At 38.3% G+C, this 17318-nt stretch overlaps 1 protein-coding gene across 1 annotated transcript in view; it reads left to right on the top strand.

The window, feature by feature from the left end:
* The window catches only part of PDGFC (platelet derived growth factor C), a 204247-nt gene that overhangs the window by 173939 nt on the left and 12990 nt on the right, over positions 1 to 17318 (top strand). The window contains exon 4 of the mRNA XM_047092102.1: positions 16630 to 16837. Within this exon, the coding sequence (XP_046948058.1) occupies positions 16630 to 16837 (208 nt within the window). The remainder of the gene's footprint in view (positions 1 to 16629; positions 16838 to 17318) is intronic.

Here is a 17318-nt window from a genome sequence, read left to right as displayed (position 1 = left end):
TTGGGTGCTATCCGTAAGCCATTGGCTTCCAAGTTTACATAGCCAGCCCCTATATCCAACCTGAAATCTTCTCTTGGATGTCCAGCTACCTCCTCAGCCTTCCCACTTGGATTATTGGAACTACCTATTAAGTGCCTTCCTATTTCCATCTTTGCCTTCCTATAATATCTTTTCAGCACAGCAGTATGATCCTCTATAAACATTGGTCACATAATGTCATTCCTTTGCTTGAAACTCTCCAACGACGCCTTTCTAGGGTTACCAGAATTAGCGAATAAAAACGTAGGATGCCCAGTTACATTTTAATTTCAGCTGAACAATGAATGACTACATAACTTTTGGGTCATACTTATATTAAAAAGCTATTTGTTGGTTATCTGAAATTTAAATGTTACTGGGCATCCTGTGTTTTATCTGGCAACTCTACTTCCAGATCACCCAGAGAATACTCTTAATCCTTACAGAGACCTACAATATCCCATATTATCTGGCTCTCTACTATCCCTGATCTAGTTACAGGGCCCCATTCTTGCTATTCCTCAAATAAACCAGACATACTCCCTACCTCAGATTATTTGCCCTCCCACTCTGTATACCTAGAATTATCTTCCTCAGGGAGCCACATGACTTATACTCTCTCCTCCTTCAACTTTTGCTTGAATGTTACCTTCTCACGGAGACCATCTCTGCCTGTCTTATCCCTTCCCCACTTTTCTCCTATAGTACATCTCACCATCCAATGATCCCTTTGTTTCATTTATTGTATTTATGGTCTGTTTCTCTCCAGTAGGATATATACTTCATTTAATTTGTTCATTGATATATCCTCAACATCTAGCATAGTGTCTAACCCATATTAGGTGCTCAGTATATTGAATCATTGAATGAATGTATATATCATGTGAATGACCTTCGGATAATTAACAGCCTATTAGTTATGGATGTACCTATTTGTCTATCGAGTAGCAGTTACTCGTTCCACGTGTTTAACCCCCTTAGTGTCTTATCTAAATCAGCTGAAGCAATGAGGATTTTTATAAAGCAAGATGGTGTGAGGAGAGTAAAGATGGCTCCAGAGCATCAGACATTTGGGGCCAAGGTGACAGAGTAGAGAAGCCAGGTAAAAAACAAGACAAAGAAAAATAATATGGGAAGATAGCCATAAATTGACCTTGAACTTTATTAAACTTCGCCATGACTTTGCATCTCCCACGTATTGCAGCTCTCCCCAATCCATGCATTAGATTCTACACACAGAAATTGGTTGTTATTTTAATAATCCATTTAGTTGACTCTGACTGATAGAATTTTACCTTCTTTAAATATGTGAATGTTACACTTTTTAGAATCACAGCCCAGTCTCAGTTGTACTGACAAATGCCGGCTGCTCCGTTTCAAGACTTCGGTAGCCAGTAGGAGCCCTGCATATGAGAGTGACATCTGAGGAGTCTATTTTGAGATGTTTATTAACCTTAAACTAGGGAACAATGAATGAGATGTTAAGCTGGTTCTTCTTCAGTCTCTTTGCACAATGAATGCAAGAACGTAAATCCTCTTGTTTGCTTTATAGTTTAGCTTGGACGTAGTTATATCACTGAGCTGTCAGGGCTCATTTCTCCCTTGTTCCAATATACACTAAAATCATCGGCAACATAATGGCCATGCTCTATACATACGTATGTTATAATCGCTTACTTAACAATCTTCCTTTTATGAACACTTAGGTTTTTATTTAATTTTACTCTCCATGCTACAATGAATATCCTTAGATACTAGCTCTGATTATTTTCTTTTTTTTTTTTTTTAATTTTTTTTTTTCAACGTTTATTTATTTTTGGGACAGAGAGAGACAGAGCATGAACGGGGGAGGGGCAGAGAGAGAGGGAGACACAGAATCGGAAACAGGCTCCAGGCTCTGAGCCATCAGCCCAGAGCCTGACGCGGGGCTCGAACCCACGGACCGCGAGATCGTGACCTGGCTGAAGCCGGACGCTTAACCGACTGCGCCACCCAGGCGCCCCTGATTATTTTCTTAGGGTAAAATTCTAAATAAGAAATTGTAAGGTCTTAAAAAATGAGCATTTTTAAGGCTTGTGGAAAATATTGTCCCTCAGAAACACTGTGACATCTTAATCTTCCACACAGTTTATGAGGCAGGTGTTCTTGCCCTGTCTTTACCTGCCGTGGACCTAACTCTCCCCAGACTTCAAACTCCTTTTGTTTTCTTCATTAGGCCTCTTCTTTACTGATTGCAAATATACAGAGATTCCTCCCCCTATTATGTATAGTAAGCCTTTTTGTAATCATCCTTCCCATAAACCCATTAACCTGTCTGCTTTTTTTCTCACTGTCAAGCTTAATGAAGTAACTTCTACTCACTGTTTCCATTTATGCTCCTTTTTCTGTAAAAAAATTTGATGTTTATTTATTTTTGAGAAAGAGCCAGAGACAGAGAGACAGAGAGGCAGAGTGTGAGTAGGCAAGCGGTAGAGAGAGAGGGAGATGCAGAGTCTGAAGCAGGCCCCAGGCTCTGAGCCATCAGCACACAGCCAGACGTGAGGCTCAAACTCAGGAACCGTGAGATCATGACCTGAGCCGAAGTTGTCCGCTCAACTGACAGAGCCACCCAGGTGCCCCTGCTCCTTTTTCTTAATGGCTCTTTTTCTTTTCTACCCACTTCGCTGAAACTTCTAAGGGTATAGACCACCTGTTTGAGAACTACAGTAGCTTATTTGTATCCCTCTTCCTTCTTGATCTTTCCATCACTCTGATGTTGCCGTCCATCTCCACCTGTCAGAATTCTCCTCTCCTTTGGCTACAGAATTGCTAATGCATCCAGGGCACCCCAGCTCTCTTCTAGCCCTTTTGGCTGATCTATTTCAGGCACCTGTGCTGGCTTCTGTGCCTTAGCCTAGCATCTGAATATTGGAAATCCCAATTTCCTCTCTTTGATTATTATCTTCTCGACTCATTACATTTGTTCTGGTTTTCTGTGGCTCGAACTAACCTTATATATGGTAATGATTGTTACTCTCTATCCCTATCCAGCCCTCGGTCTTTAATGCCATGGAAATGTTTGCAGTTGTCCATTGGACATTTCCATGCCAATACTCTGTAACTCCTCTGCTTAAAATGACCCAACCTGAGCCCTTTCCTTCTTTCATCCTTACCTATTTTGTCACTCAGCTCATTGTCTCTAGAAATATTTAATATCTTGCTGGGCTCTTCTTTTCTTTGTTCCCTGTTCCATCAGCTGCCAATTCCTGTTGATTCTACCATGGTGACAGACTTTGACACCCTTCCCTTCATTTCTTTTCCTCAACGGTGGTCATCAGATTATAAAGCATACTTTAAAAATAAATACTTCATTCCTATTTTGTCTGTCAGATTTTAAAAGCTCCTAGGGATCACAGTTATCTGAGGGACATAAGACTTCACCTCTGCTCTGAAATACTTTATGGGCAAGTGGGGGAGAGAGGTACAATAATTTCATTTCGGTGTACTGGTAGAGATGTTGGAGAGGATAAGTAAAGGGCAACCAGCCTGGCGGTAGTGATCTGGAGATGGAAAAGCATGGTTAGTGAAACCCTCCTGGAGGAGTTGACTCTTTACTGATCAGTCACCTTTAGCCAAATGAAGAAGGGAGAAAGGTAATTCTTGACAAAGGGAAATAGCACATGCAAAGGTTCAAAGCCTTCTTTATGACTGCTACCAGAGTCCTCCCACCTCTTTCCTCAGCTCCTCACACAGAAGAGAAGTAGAACTTGATTATATCCCACCTCTCTCAGTCTCTTTGGATTCTCCCGCCCCTTGCGGATTAGATACAAATTCCATAGCTTGGCGCACACACAGGCTTCCTAATCAGTCAAACCCCGCTCTCCACCGCCGGCATCCTCCCCTACCAGCACCTGCCCTCCTGCTCCCCTGCCCCCTGCCCACCCCACTGTGGCCGTGCTTCAGCCACACTCTTTCTCTGCCTTTGACCCCAGCGCTGTCCTTTCTCCCAGCTCTGGTTCTTTGTAAATATCAGCAGTGCTGCCTTCTAATCTGTGTGAGTGCTTTCTTCTTCTCTGATCCCAACATGAATTTTAACCTCTTCTTGTAGCCTCCCCTTAATTCTTCCAGGTGGAATTAAGTGCTCTCACAGCACTTAGTTTTTAACCCCTGTTGTAGTCCTTACCCAGGGGATACCTGTGTATCCACCTGAAGATGAGAACAGCACAGTGGCGATTTATCTTCATCATCTCAGTACCAGCACATAATAGTCGTATCACACTTTGTGAGATGACTTCACTTTCATCTGCCCCCAATTTCAAAATCATACCTTGCTTCTAGCAACAGGAGGAAAAGACTTCTCAGGTGTGTTTGGGGCTAAAGGCACCAGCAACTTTTCACAAGAATATTCTACACTCTCTTTGGCCGTGGGTGATTTCTCTTGACCTGCCCAGAATTTTGACCATGTGACACAGCTTCATTTCAGTGTAGTGACCAGTGTGAAAGGACATAAGGAAAGAACATAAAATAAGCATATACTTTTCTTTTTCGGAAGTGTTCGGATTTGGAGATGAGCATTGAAGACTTTATGGCAAAATAGAAATATCACAGAGTGATTTAAAATGTAGAAGGAAGTGACCTAGCACTTGATAACATAGTTTTCATCCATATTTTCCTCCATCATTGAAATGAAATTCACTTTTTGCTAAATAGTTACTTTAAAGGAGTTTGTTTCAGTACAATCCCACACACTGTAGTTAAGATAACAGTTACACAGAGGGTCTGACTAGTGAAATCCTACATTTTTGGTGGGGTTCTATTTGTTTAATTTCATAGAAAAACTTTATAGGCAAGAAATAAAGATTCCAGAAACTGAAATTAGAGATGTGAGCTAAGGACATTATTGTATATATATTTTAAAGTTCCTCAGCATAGAGTTGTTCATGGCCATAAACAGACCTAGACATGCATTCACTTACCTTGCTGTTGTGAAATTCCTGTTTGTCCCCTGAGAAGAACTACTGAATATAAATCTGGTTTAACAGAGAAAGGAGTTGGAACAAAGATTTCCCCTCTGGGGCAGAACAAGTTCTGATTTGCCGTGTCAGTGTTATAAGAATGTTGGGTGGGGATATCAGTGAACATTGACTAAATAGGTAATGTCACTCCATACAGCACAAACCAACATAAATCATGAACTAAATTTCTTAAAATATTTTTTTTATCTTGACTAAAGTTGATATAATATGATTAATGCACTGCACGATAAAAACTGCATGATAATGCCGAATACATATAAGGCTCAATTTTTATTAAAATTTTAAATTATACTATTTTACTTAATCTTTAAAACAGTTTTCTAAGGGAAGTGATACTTTTCTGTGCTTCGAACAGTTATCGCTACAGACACACACATAACTAAGATGTTCACCATGTAATTTACAGAAACACCCAGTTTTCTTGGCTGGTGGGCATGGCTGTCCTACTCTGAAGAGAATATAATTTATATCATCTGCAGGCTGTGGAACAATTACTGAGTGCCTTCTGAGCAGACAGAATGTATCCCAGGGCAGGATGAACAGCCACTTTCAGAAGGCATAATGGGTGAAAAGACGTGGGTAAAATCTGTACCAACTTCTTCCATCAGGTTTTACTGTGAGTAATCAATAGAATATTTAAAATAAAAGCCACGATTTTAAAAATACGATGTTTCAAAACAGTTACGTATTTCTAGAAAAATTAAAACAATAAAAATATGTCCACCATTTGTGGCTGAAAGTGTAAAGCTCTGTTATTTCATTCATTCGACAAAGGCAAAGGCAAAAACAGGGAGGCCAGTCAGATTATTGCAGATGGTAGCCTGAATTATAAAATGGTAGCCGTGGAGGTGATGACAAGTGGTCAGATTCTACACATAATCTGAAGATAGAAGCAAGATAATTTGATGTGGGATGTGGAATGTAAGCAAAGGAGAGGTGCAGAGGATGAGTCCAGACGATGGAGTTGCCATTGCTGTGATAGCAAAAAGGTGCAGGTTAGACATAGGGATTTGATGCCGGTCCGCATGTAAATCACATGCAATGCTTTGAAACTGTGTGAGATCACCAGAGGAAAGAATGTAGACAGAAAATAGAAGAGGTCCAAGCGATAAACCTTGGAACACTCCAGCACACAAAGGCAAAGTGATCAAGAGGAACCAGTAGACAGAGCTAAGGAGAAGATCTCTTGGGATAGGAAGAAAACTTAGAAAGCTGCTTGTAAGTTAGGACAAAGACTGAGAAAATGGACCATTGGGTTCAAGCTGGTGTGGGGGCAGGAGAAAGTCATTGGTGGTGACCTTTCTACTTTATATACATGTGAACTACTTCCATTAGACAGTCTCATTTTACTCCTCACAACCATGTCCTGAGGGGTTTTTTTGTCACTGTCTCCAGTTTCAGCTACGTGCTCCCACTCTTACACTGTCAATTTAAAAATACATAACTGTACCATTGTTTCTTACCCAAGGAAGGTCTTCCTCCCATACAAAACTCAAATGAGGTTGAGGGTCTTATCTGACTATTAAATTTATTGAACATATAGTCGAAAATATCTACCAATATAAGGCATCATTTCTCAGCTAGATCTTTACAAAGCATTCCAAAAATTTCCCTTATTGGCTGTTGAATAGATTGAATTAGAATAGATGTTGAACTAGAAGAGACATTTCTATAAGAGAGTCTTAGGGATTTTGGTTCAAGGTGAACAGTATTGCAAGTGTTTCAGTGAGGATGTGTTTTTCTTCTAACAGTTCTTAGTTTACATTCTCTTTCAGTTGAAGTTTCTTACTATCGATCATTTCTCGAGTACTGTAACAAAGCAAATTTACAAACATTCAGTATAATAAGATTAGGAAAAAAAAAGTCCTGTGATGTTTTGTTGTTAAACACTTGCAGCTGCTACATGTTGTTTCAGCTTTTTATGGCCTGTCACATTTTTCGATTCAGGGGAATAATTTTTAAACTCTTAGTCAAAAAAAAAAAAAAAAACACCCTTAATTTTGGCTTCCCACAGATGCCATTGTGGAAAATGTGCTTGGGAGTATGTTATTTAGTTGTCTCATGGGATTCTAGTTTTCAGTATAGATTATTACTTCTAATCCACAGTTTCACCTAGGAAGTGAAAAACTGTGTGTTAATGCTGATTCCCCAGCCCGCAGTCAGAGGGTTGGCTTCTGTGAGACCTTCCAACCTAAGGCATTAGCATCAGGGTGAAATTACTTAATTGAGGTGCCTGCAGACCGCAAACACTTTAGGTGAGGAGGATTTGAGGATAACCATGCCGGAATTTGTCAATGTAGTCAGATTGTGGTCATTCTCCAGTTCCATGCTGATAGGAAAACGGAGCCGGTAGCAATTATTTCATCCACTGATTGAGTAAGAAGCTGTGCTTATGAACATCAACATTACTTTTTTAAAGACAACATTTTCAGCACCGCTAGTCATCTCTTTTTCCATATTTGGGCCCAGGCAGAGTCCTGCTGCTGCTCAGGGTTTGCCCGAAACCACAAAGCTCTCGGCGTTTAAAGGTCAGGGTCAGGTTTGAGCCTTGAAATCACTGCTTTTAAAAAAGTTCTGGGTGATAAACATTTCTCGCTTTTCATACTGGCCTGTCACTACGATTGGTTGCATAGATATGTCAAATTTTACTCAATCACCGTGCTCTTTCAGTCAGAACTTCTCATATTAAGACTTGACGTGAATACAACCGGCCACCTTCCCTAGGATTTCTCACTTAAATCTATAATCTGCATTACCCACACAGTATTAAAACATCTGTTCTTGAGTAGGAATGCAAGCATTTGCTTTTCTGTGCTGGCTTAAGAATAACTTAAAAACACAACCAAGATAACTTTTTGGATGAATGCAGATAAGAACAAGGGGCAGGACAAAGAAGCGTGTTTAAATGAATTGTTCCAGGGCATTCTTGTGTCTTTACAGAACCTCCCGTCAGTTGTTCCTGGCAGGCATTTTTGTCTGTGTGCCCTGTCTGCTTCCTAAGCTCTCGAAAAGTCAGACCTATATACATTATACCAGCTTGACATTCTATAAATGATATTGAAGTCACCTTTACGAAGGGATGTAACAAGACTGAACTTTTTTTTTCCTTCTTTTAGAACACCTGGATTTTTATTTTGTTATTCGTATTTAATGAGTGCAACAAGAATAAAACCTAATCGGCTTTCCTAACCCTTCTGTTAGGTATGAATGAAGTGAAAGGCTCCTTATCAGTTTGAAAGGTACTGAATGCAGAGGGCTAAGAAAGCTGCAACATAAATCTTGGTAGGCACCAAAAGTTTTGTGGTAGTTGCTATGCTACTCAGAGGAAACATTTGTATGTGTGTATTTGTCCAGGGAAGATTCGTTGTAAATGTTATATTTTTAAAATTGCACTCGCCACAAAAATCCTAATAAAAAGACAAGCTATGGGTTTTTTAGAGATACGTAACTATTTATTGTGAAATTATAAGCAATTCAGATAGTACTGTTCCAAACAGGAAGTCAGCTTTTCTTTTTCTAAAAAAGGAAAAGATGATAATAAATGCATAAAATATTTAAAGTAGCTGTAGTAAAATACAAAAACACTAAAAATGTTGATTTCTCCAAAGTTAACAATGGAGAAGTCGATCAGAGGACTCATTCTTGTAGCCAAACTTTCTGTGTTGAGCTCGTAACACTGATTCTCAGATGGCCATAACTGGATGTGAACCCAGGGCTGCCTGTTATTTTTCAATAATAAAAGTAGAAATATATCCATTTTTCAGTTATTTTTTTCATGTTAAGTTCACTTTAAACATTTTTTTAATGTTTATTTATTTTTGAGAGAGACAGAATGTGAGTGGGGGAGGGGCAGAGAGAGAGGGACACAAAATCCAAAGCAGGCTCCAGGCTCTGAGCAGTCAGCACAGAGCCCGACGTGGGGCTCAAACTCAGGAACCGTGAGATCATGACCTGAGCCGAAGTCGTGAGGCTTAACCAGCTGAACCACCCGGGCGCTCCATTAGTTCACTTTTTATGTTCCACGCCCACCAGGATTTGTTTGATGTGAGTTGGGTTATTTATGTGATTCACAATAGCAGACTCTCAGTTTGGCTTTGTTTTGGCAAGAAAAAATTACACTTATAATAGGAAAGGGAAAATCTTTCCTATAATAGGGAATACTCAGCTTATAAAAGTTAAACTTCACCAGGGCAAGTATTTTGGTTTGTTTTGTTTACAGCGCCCACCTCATGAGCTTTTGAATAAATGTTAAGTGATTTAATGTGTATAGTATAAAATTAACCTTTGTTTGCTGCTGTGATGGATACTAAGAAGTCGATGACACCATGCTTTATTTAGCTCGCGAGGACTGCTCTTACAAAGTACCACAGATTGGGTGGTTCAGACAACAGGAGTTTATATTCTCACCGTTCTGGAGGCTAGAAGTTCCAGATCAGGGTACCAACAGGATTGGTTTCTTCTGAGGCCTTTCTCTTTGACTTGTAGATGGCCATTTTCTCCCTGTGTCTTTTGTGCATGTCTGTAAGCACATTTCCTCTTCTTAGAAGGACCAGTCATATTGGATTAGGGCCCTCCCAAATGACCTCATTTTAACCGAATTACCTCTTTAGAGGCCATGTCTCTGAATACAGTCTCATTCTGAGGTACTGAAGAGGACAACTTTAACATAGGTATTTTGGGGGGACACAATTCATCTCATAACCCAACATGTACCTATATGTATTTGAAAACATACTGATATCAATTCTCTGAACATGAATCTGTTTCCTTCTGATTCTGAGAGCTAGATATGTTTGCCTTTCCGTTCATAAGCTAGATATGTTTGCCTTTCGAGGGACATTTGCCTTAAAAGGCAAGGTAAACTTGTGTGCACTCTCAGGATAGTAAAAACAAACAAACAAACAAAAAACAATGTAAAATTATGTTAGTTGTAGCAGTGATAGGGCAGTGTCTCCCAAAATTCACTGATAATCTAAAGCAACAGGAAGAATTTAAAGAAAAAAAAAATAGAGTTCTGCCCCATCACAGACTTACTAAGGAATATGTTTTGTTCTGAAGCTTTCCAAAATTTTCCTGAAGCTTTATTGAACTCTTTTTTTTCTTTTTTCCTCTTCCGCTTTTACAGTGAGATGTAATTGACTTTACAGTGAGAAGCAATTTTTAACTGCTAGTTTGTATCAACATCTCCCCACCTCACCCACCCCCAAGCTCCTGGTAACCACCATTATATTCTCTGTTTCTGCGAGTTCAGCTTTTTTAGATTCTACGTATAAGTGAAATCATACAGTATTTGTCTCTCTCTGTCTGACTTATGTCACATAGTATAATGCCCTCAGGCTCCACCCATGTTGTCACAAATGTCACGATTTTCTTCTTTCTCGTGGCTGAATAATATTCCATTGTCGATATACATCATACTTTCTTTATCCGCTCATCCCTTGATGGATACTTAGGTTGTTTCCATATGTTGGCTATTGTGAATAATGCTGCAGTAAACATAGGGTAAACATCTTTTCAATATCCTGTTTTCCTGTCTTTGGATATATATCCACAAATGGGATTGCTACATGGTATGGTAGTTCTCTTTTTAGTTTCGTACAGAACCACCATACTGTTTTTCATAGTGTCTGAACAAATTTACATCCCCACCAACACTGCCCAAGAACTTTTTGGTAATAATACCAAAAGCACAAGTAACAAGAGCAAAAATCAATAAGTAGGACTATATCAAACTGGAAGCTTCTGCACATCAAAGAAACAGTCAACCAAATAAAAAGGCAACCTGTGGAATGGGACAGAAAATTTGCAAACCATGTATCAGGTAAGGCGCTAATATCCAAAATATATCAGCAACTCATACAACTCAATAACCAAAACAAAACCTGATTTAAAAAGTGGGCAGAGAATCTGAATAGACATGTTTTGTTATGTTTTGTTTTGTTTTGTTTTGTTTTGTTTTGTTTTGTTTTGTTTTCCAAAGCAGACATCCAAATGGCTAACAGTACATGAAAATATGCTTAACATCACTAACATCAGAGAAATGCAAATCAAAGCCACAGTGAAATGCCACCTCACACTGTCAGAACGGCTATCATCAGGGACACAAGAGGTCAGGGGATTGGTGAGGATGTGAAGAAAATGAGCCCTCTTGTACCTGATAATTACATAAAATTCTTAAATTTAAAACCCAGAAAGAAACTTAGAGGTGACTGAGTTTAGTAGCTAGCACTTCACAGAGGAAGAAACTGAGGCTCAGAGGGGTTATAGTATTTGCCCAAACTCTCTTCCCTAAATGGGAGTAGCTTCAGGATTAGAGCCTAGACTCACTGACTCTTGATCAGGGCTCTTCTCTCATATCATGCTGTCATTCAGAGTAACTTTCACCAAGCAATCTAAAAGACCTCATTTTGTTTAGGATCCTTCTTACTTCTTAGTACATGGCACTGACATTTTAGAAACGCACTGTTCAACAGGACACTTCACTGCATAGAGATTTCAGATCTCTTTCTACTCTTTCACCTTCTATCCCTCCAAGTAATTTACCTGAACATCTAGGCAGGGACTAGAGAGTCACCTGGTTGTCACTGCTACCTTGCACAGAGTGGCAGAAACTACCCCCCCACCTTTTTTTTTTTCTGGCTTACTAAAGGAAGGGTATGGATTTAGCTAACGTTATAGCACACCAAGAAACTGGGCTTTCCATTACTGACCATTATCGCCCACTAAATATTCTTAGGATGACCCATAACTTAGTAGTAAGTATGTATTTTCATGGTGAACAGAAGAGAGTGAATGGAGGATGTGCAAATCCAATTCAATCTAAGGCACTTAGCCCAACATTAGTATTTTTAAATAGAAGATATTGTTAGAATTCTTTAGACACTAAGTGTTGGAGGGAAGGCTATGGCTTAGACTGAAAAGAATAGTTTTTAATTAGAGGAAAAATTAAAATGTAAAGGATCAGGGGGCATTTTTTTCCCCTCTAACTTCTGTTTTCCATTGCTCTCCCTTTTCTCTGAGAATCCCTTTAGACCACTTAGAAAAGCAGAACTACAGAAGTGAATGACTGGGTTGTTCTGGAACCAGTGGGTGTGGTTAAGAGTCATGAGAAAGCCCTTAAATAAAAGCAGTGCTTCCTCTGTTCTGTCCAAAGACTGATTCTTTGAACCCAGGGGAAGCAAGTTGATTATTCCCTCCTGTGTTGGGGTGGAAACTGCTATGTGTGTATCCTTATCTTTTTTAAAAATTTATCTTAGGGGCACCTAGGTGGCTCAGTCGGGTGAGCATCCGACTTCAGCTCAGGTCGTGATATCACGGCTCGTGGGTTTGAGCCCCGTGTCGTGCTCTGTGCTGACAGCTCAGAGCCTGGAGCCTGCTTCAGATTCTGTATCTCCCTCTCTCTCTGCCCCTTCTCCACTCACTCCATCTCTCTCTCAAAAAATTAAATAAATAAATAAATAAATAAATATTTCTCTTATTTTAATTTAAATATTTAGAAACTTGGAGGTTTATAACACCATCCGATATATGCATGCAGTAATGTATGCCAACTTGTTTTCTTCCAGCTTTTGTCATTTCAGGAGATTTGATATGCTGATATTTCATGGAACCCAAGGTGTGCATATTTTGTTTGTCCAATGGTACAGGTTTCTTTTGTTTTGCTTTCTTTTATATAAATACTTTGCGCTTATTTCAGCAGTATTGATTTCAGTTGGAACTTTTCGTTGCTTCAAAAGGAACGTTCTATGCAGAGATCCTCAAACACGGAAGCAAAATAAGCCATTCTTGGATTATGATCTAATTGAAAATGGCTTAAATAACAATTTTATATCATACCTAAAATATACATCTGCACTCTGACATCTTATTGAATAATATATTGTTGTATTAGCTTTCTACATTTACTCTCTGTGTGCAGATCATGACATATTTGATTTGTTTCATATCGTCATAATCATGAGTAATAACTCAGTTATTCTTTGAGTATTACTGGCCCTTAATTTCACTTTATATAAACATACATTTGGCTTGTATTTTAAAAATTTGCAAAACATTTGCATTAACCTTTTCACATTATAAACTTAATCAATATTAACCAAATTGGTTATATCAACAATGAAAGCTTTTATCATACAATTGTTTATTTATATCCATAATATAGTTATCAATTATAATATTCTCTATCAGAGCAGTTTTGCACTTCTTGGACAACTAAAAAATACTAGAGGTAAACAGAAATGTATTACATTTGGTTTCTACTCTCAAAAGTTGGATTGAATAATTGAAAACATCTTCGTGCTAATACTTTAGCCAGACTCTTGACATTATTGAAATTAGATCTTTAAAATAAGAATGAAATCAGTGTTGACCCAAGACTGCCACATTCATTTCTGATGATTATGCTCTATAAAAATGCCTCTCTTCCTGTGGGCAGAGAAGGATCTGCACCCATGAAACTTATGAGCCTCATCAGGGGATATGCCTGCCGCAGAGAACAGTGGTCCTTTTCTCTTTTCTTTTCTTTTCTTTTCTTTTCTTTTCTTTTCTTTTCTTTTCTTTTCTCCCCTCTCCTCCCCTCCCCTTCCTCTTTCTTTTTCTTTCTTTCTTTTCTTTCTTTCTTTCTTTCTTTCTTTCTTTCTTTCTTTCTTTCTTTTTCCTCTTCTTTTCTCTTCTTTTGTCCTTTTTCTAATTTATAAAACAGCTTCTGCTTTTCAAGCCGTGTGCCCACAGAATAGCGCAGAGAGAGGATCTTTTTCAAATTGACACAATTGAGATATATGGCCAACAATAGCCCTGTTATTAAGGAAGTTTTCATGGGTGAATCATGTTTCAAGAAAGGCCATTATAAATGGTAAAGATTTATTATGCGGATCACAGGAGAGAGCTTTGCATATGGGAGACGGAGAGCAGTATTTAGCATGGGTGGAGGTACAAGGTCTGCGATGAATATGACATGTGCAGTAGTTAGTGAAGAGACTGGATTGATTGGAACAAAATGTGCATGTCTTTGATGAGTAGAGGATTAAATGGGAGAGGTGAGCCAAGGTCAGATTGTGAGGATCCTGAATGCAGGGTGAGGAATTTGGATTTTATCCTCCAGATGAGAAATCACTCTAGGCATTTGTCCAGATTCATCACATGATCAGTGATAACTTATTTTAGGTAGATTAACCCGAGGTTATGCAGCACAGAATAAAGGGAATAAAGAAAGACTGAAGGCAAGGAGACAACATTAGAGTCTGCTGACTAGAATAGATTGTTTCCAGTATCTAGCCCAGGATCCAAGTAATAAAGATAAAAAGGAAGAACTTACATGATAGTTTTTTTTAATTATTACAACAAATGTTATTTTTACTGGATCTCTAAAAGGAATCCATATTTATTATAAAAATGTTAAAAATATAAATTTTTTTTTTCAACGTTTATTTATTTTTGGGACAGAGAGAGACAGAGCATGAACGGGGGAGGGGCAGAGAGAGAGGGAGACACAGAATCGGAAACAGGCTCCAGACTCTGAGCCATCAGCCCAGAGCCTGACGCGGGGCTCGAACTCACGGACCGCGAGATCGTGACCTGGCTGAAGTCGGACGCTTAACCGACTGCGCCACCCAGGCGCCCCAAAAATGTTAAAAATATAGACATGTATATTATATACAGTAATGTATATTAAATCAAGGTATATTTATATAGGCTGGGTGTTTTTTTTTTGTCATTTACTACATAGTAGGCATTTCTTTTGTGAATAAAAATGCTTAGAGGACTTAATGTTTAATGAAGGTACACTTTTTCAGTTTGAGTACAGTGCAATTAACATTTCCAATACTATAAATTTAGATTTATTATCAATTTTCTGTTATTGTAAATACTACTGTAATGAACAGCAACCCACACAAATGTTTTCTTCCATACTCTTCATCCCTCCTCCTCTGAAAAAAAAATAATAAGAAATAAAAACAAGGGTGCCTGGATGGATCAGTTGGAAGAACATGCAACTCTTGATCTTGGGATTGTGAGTTCGAGTCCTATGTTGGGTTTAGAGATTACTTAAATAAATAAAACTTTTAAAAATTAAAATAAATAAATAAGTAAATAAGTAAGTAAAAATAATTGGGGCTCCTGGGTGGCTCAGTTGGTTAGACGTCCAACTCTTGGTTTCGGCTCCAGTCATGATCTCGCGATTGATGAGTTCGAGCACCCCACGTCGAGCTCTGTGCTGACAGCGCAGAGCCTACTTGGGATTCTCCCTCTGTCTCTCTCTCTCTGCCCTTCACACCACTCTCTCTTTCTGTCTCTCTTGAAATAGACTTAAAAATAAGAATAATAATTAAGCATTTGTTCACGTGTTTATTTTGCCTGGTTCGATTTCAGTTCTGATCTACCACTGCCTAACTTTAGTCCACTCTAAAAATTTGTGGTTGGAGGGGCAAGTTTGTTATTGAACTTTTATTGAAATCATGGCCTCATTTTTGTTTACCATTAAAAATGATGTATTTTAATCCATTGCTCTATCCATGGCCATTCAGATTACTTTGAAGTATTCTCTATTTCAAACAGCACTGTGATGGATTTTTTTTGAATATATTTCCGTGTGCACAAATAAGAGGACATAAACCCTTTTTTTTTTTTATACAAAAGTGAATTACAGGGACATGCATCATATAAGTCTTAACTCTAATATCCTGTGTACATCCATTAAATCAGCGGAAGTGGATGTACTAATTTACATTCACTTCTGCAAGCGGAACAGAGAAATTCCAATTTACCCACATCCTTGGCCATCCTTTCTTTTCAATCCCTGCAGTATCTCCTTTTTTTGTATGTGAAATAATACCTCATGTTGTTTTGCACTTCTCTGATAACTAATGAATTTTAGCATGTTTTTATATATCTATTGGCCATTTAGACTTCTTGTCTGGAATTTACCCATTCTCTATCAAGTTGTTGGAGTTTTTTTTATATATTCTGGACACTAATCCTGTGACAGTTAGGTCATTTATCAGGGTGTTCTCCCAGTGTCTGTCTTTTAATCCTGTTTATTTAAAAAAAAAAAAAAAAGTATGGGCAAATTTATCAAAGTTCTTTTTTTATGGCTTGTTTGTGGGCTACTTTGGCTAACAAGTCCTTCTCCAGTGTGAAAGGCTTTTCGCCTGTGTTTGTTCTAATTCTTCATGGCTTAATTATTTTATATTATGTTTATAATTGATCTGGCACTCATTTGCATAACTCCCTGGTGATTTTTCCAGATTGAGGAAAATAAAAAGTGAAAAGCAAAAGAAAAATCTGGTAAACTGTATTATAGTTTCCATTTTAAGCCCCTAATTGAGCCATAAAGACATTTTCTTCGTATTTAAGCAACAGATATCCACATCCGCCATGGTTTGTGATGATGAAAGTTAATGTCCTTCTCATCGACTGCACAGAAAATTTATTGGAATTCATCTACATGAAGTCTTTGCAGAGCAGTTCTTGTCTATGTTGAATATAGTTTCCTTTCCCTTGCATTTTCAGCCTTAGTTTGCCTAACCTCGTGCATGAGTCCAGAAGAAATACACTGTCATTTTTAAAACAGTTAACGTAAGATTCATTTTGCTTTCAGCAATTCACAGAGGCCGTGAGCCCTTCAGTGTTACCCCCTTCAGCTTTGCCTCTGGATCTGCTTAATAACGCTGTCACCGCCTTTAGTACCTTGGAAGATCTTATTCGGTATCTTGAACCAGATAGATGGCAGTTGGACTTGGAAGATCTATACAGGCCAACTTGGCAACTTCTTGGCAAAGCTTTTGTTTTTGGCAGAAAATCCAGAGGTAAGTTCTGTCTTCAGATTCGAACCTCATTTGATTTTCTCAACAGCTAATGTTTCAGATTCTTCTACCATAGCTTCCAATGAGTAGAGTTTAAAATTCTTCAGTGATATATTTAACCCATTTTTGTAACATTTGAGCATATTTACATAGTAAATGAGAGTACATACAAAGAGAAGTAATTGTAATTCAGTGGGTTTGGAAAATTAAAAAGGACAGTTTTGCTGAATAATTGTGTCATTTCTTTAATTCAAAAATATCATTTTGATGAAGTCCTCTTTTATATTTCATGAGAATTTTTGCTTATTCAAATCTAATTTGGAGGGTATATTGATTTAGAGACTCCAGAAAGACTACCTTAGCTGCTAAACCAGGTTTGGGCCTAGAAAAGGGAGAAAAACCAAAATCGTTATATACCATCTCCTCATGGGTCAGGATTATATTAATTTCCATCTCCTAAGCCTGCAAACTTCTATAAATAATA

This window comes from Lynx rufus, unplaced genomic scaffold (genome assembly GCF_022079265.1).
Source record: "Lynx rufus isolate CCGP_SWC_20201006 ecotype Redwood Valley unplaced genomic scaffold, mLynRuf1.p SCAF_3, whole genome shotgun sequence".
Lineage (NCBI taxonomy): Eukaryota > Metazoa > Chordata > Mammalia > Carnivora > Felidae > Lynx > Lynx rufus.
This window is presented reverse-complemented; position numbering and strand designations above follow the sequence as displayed.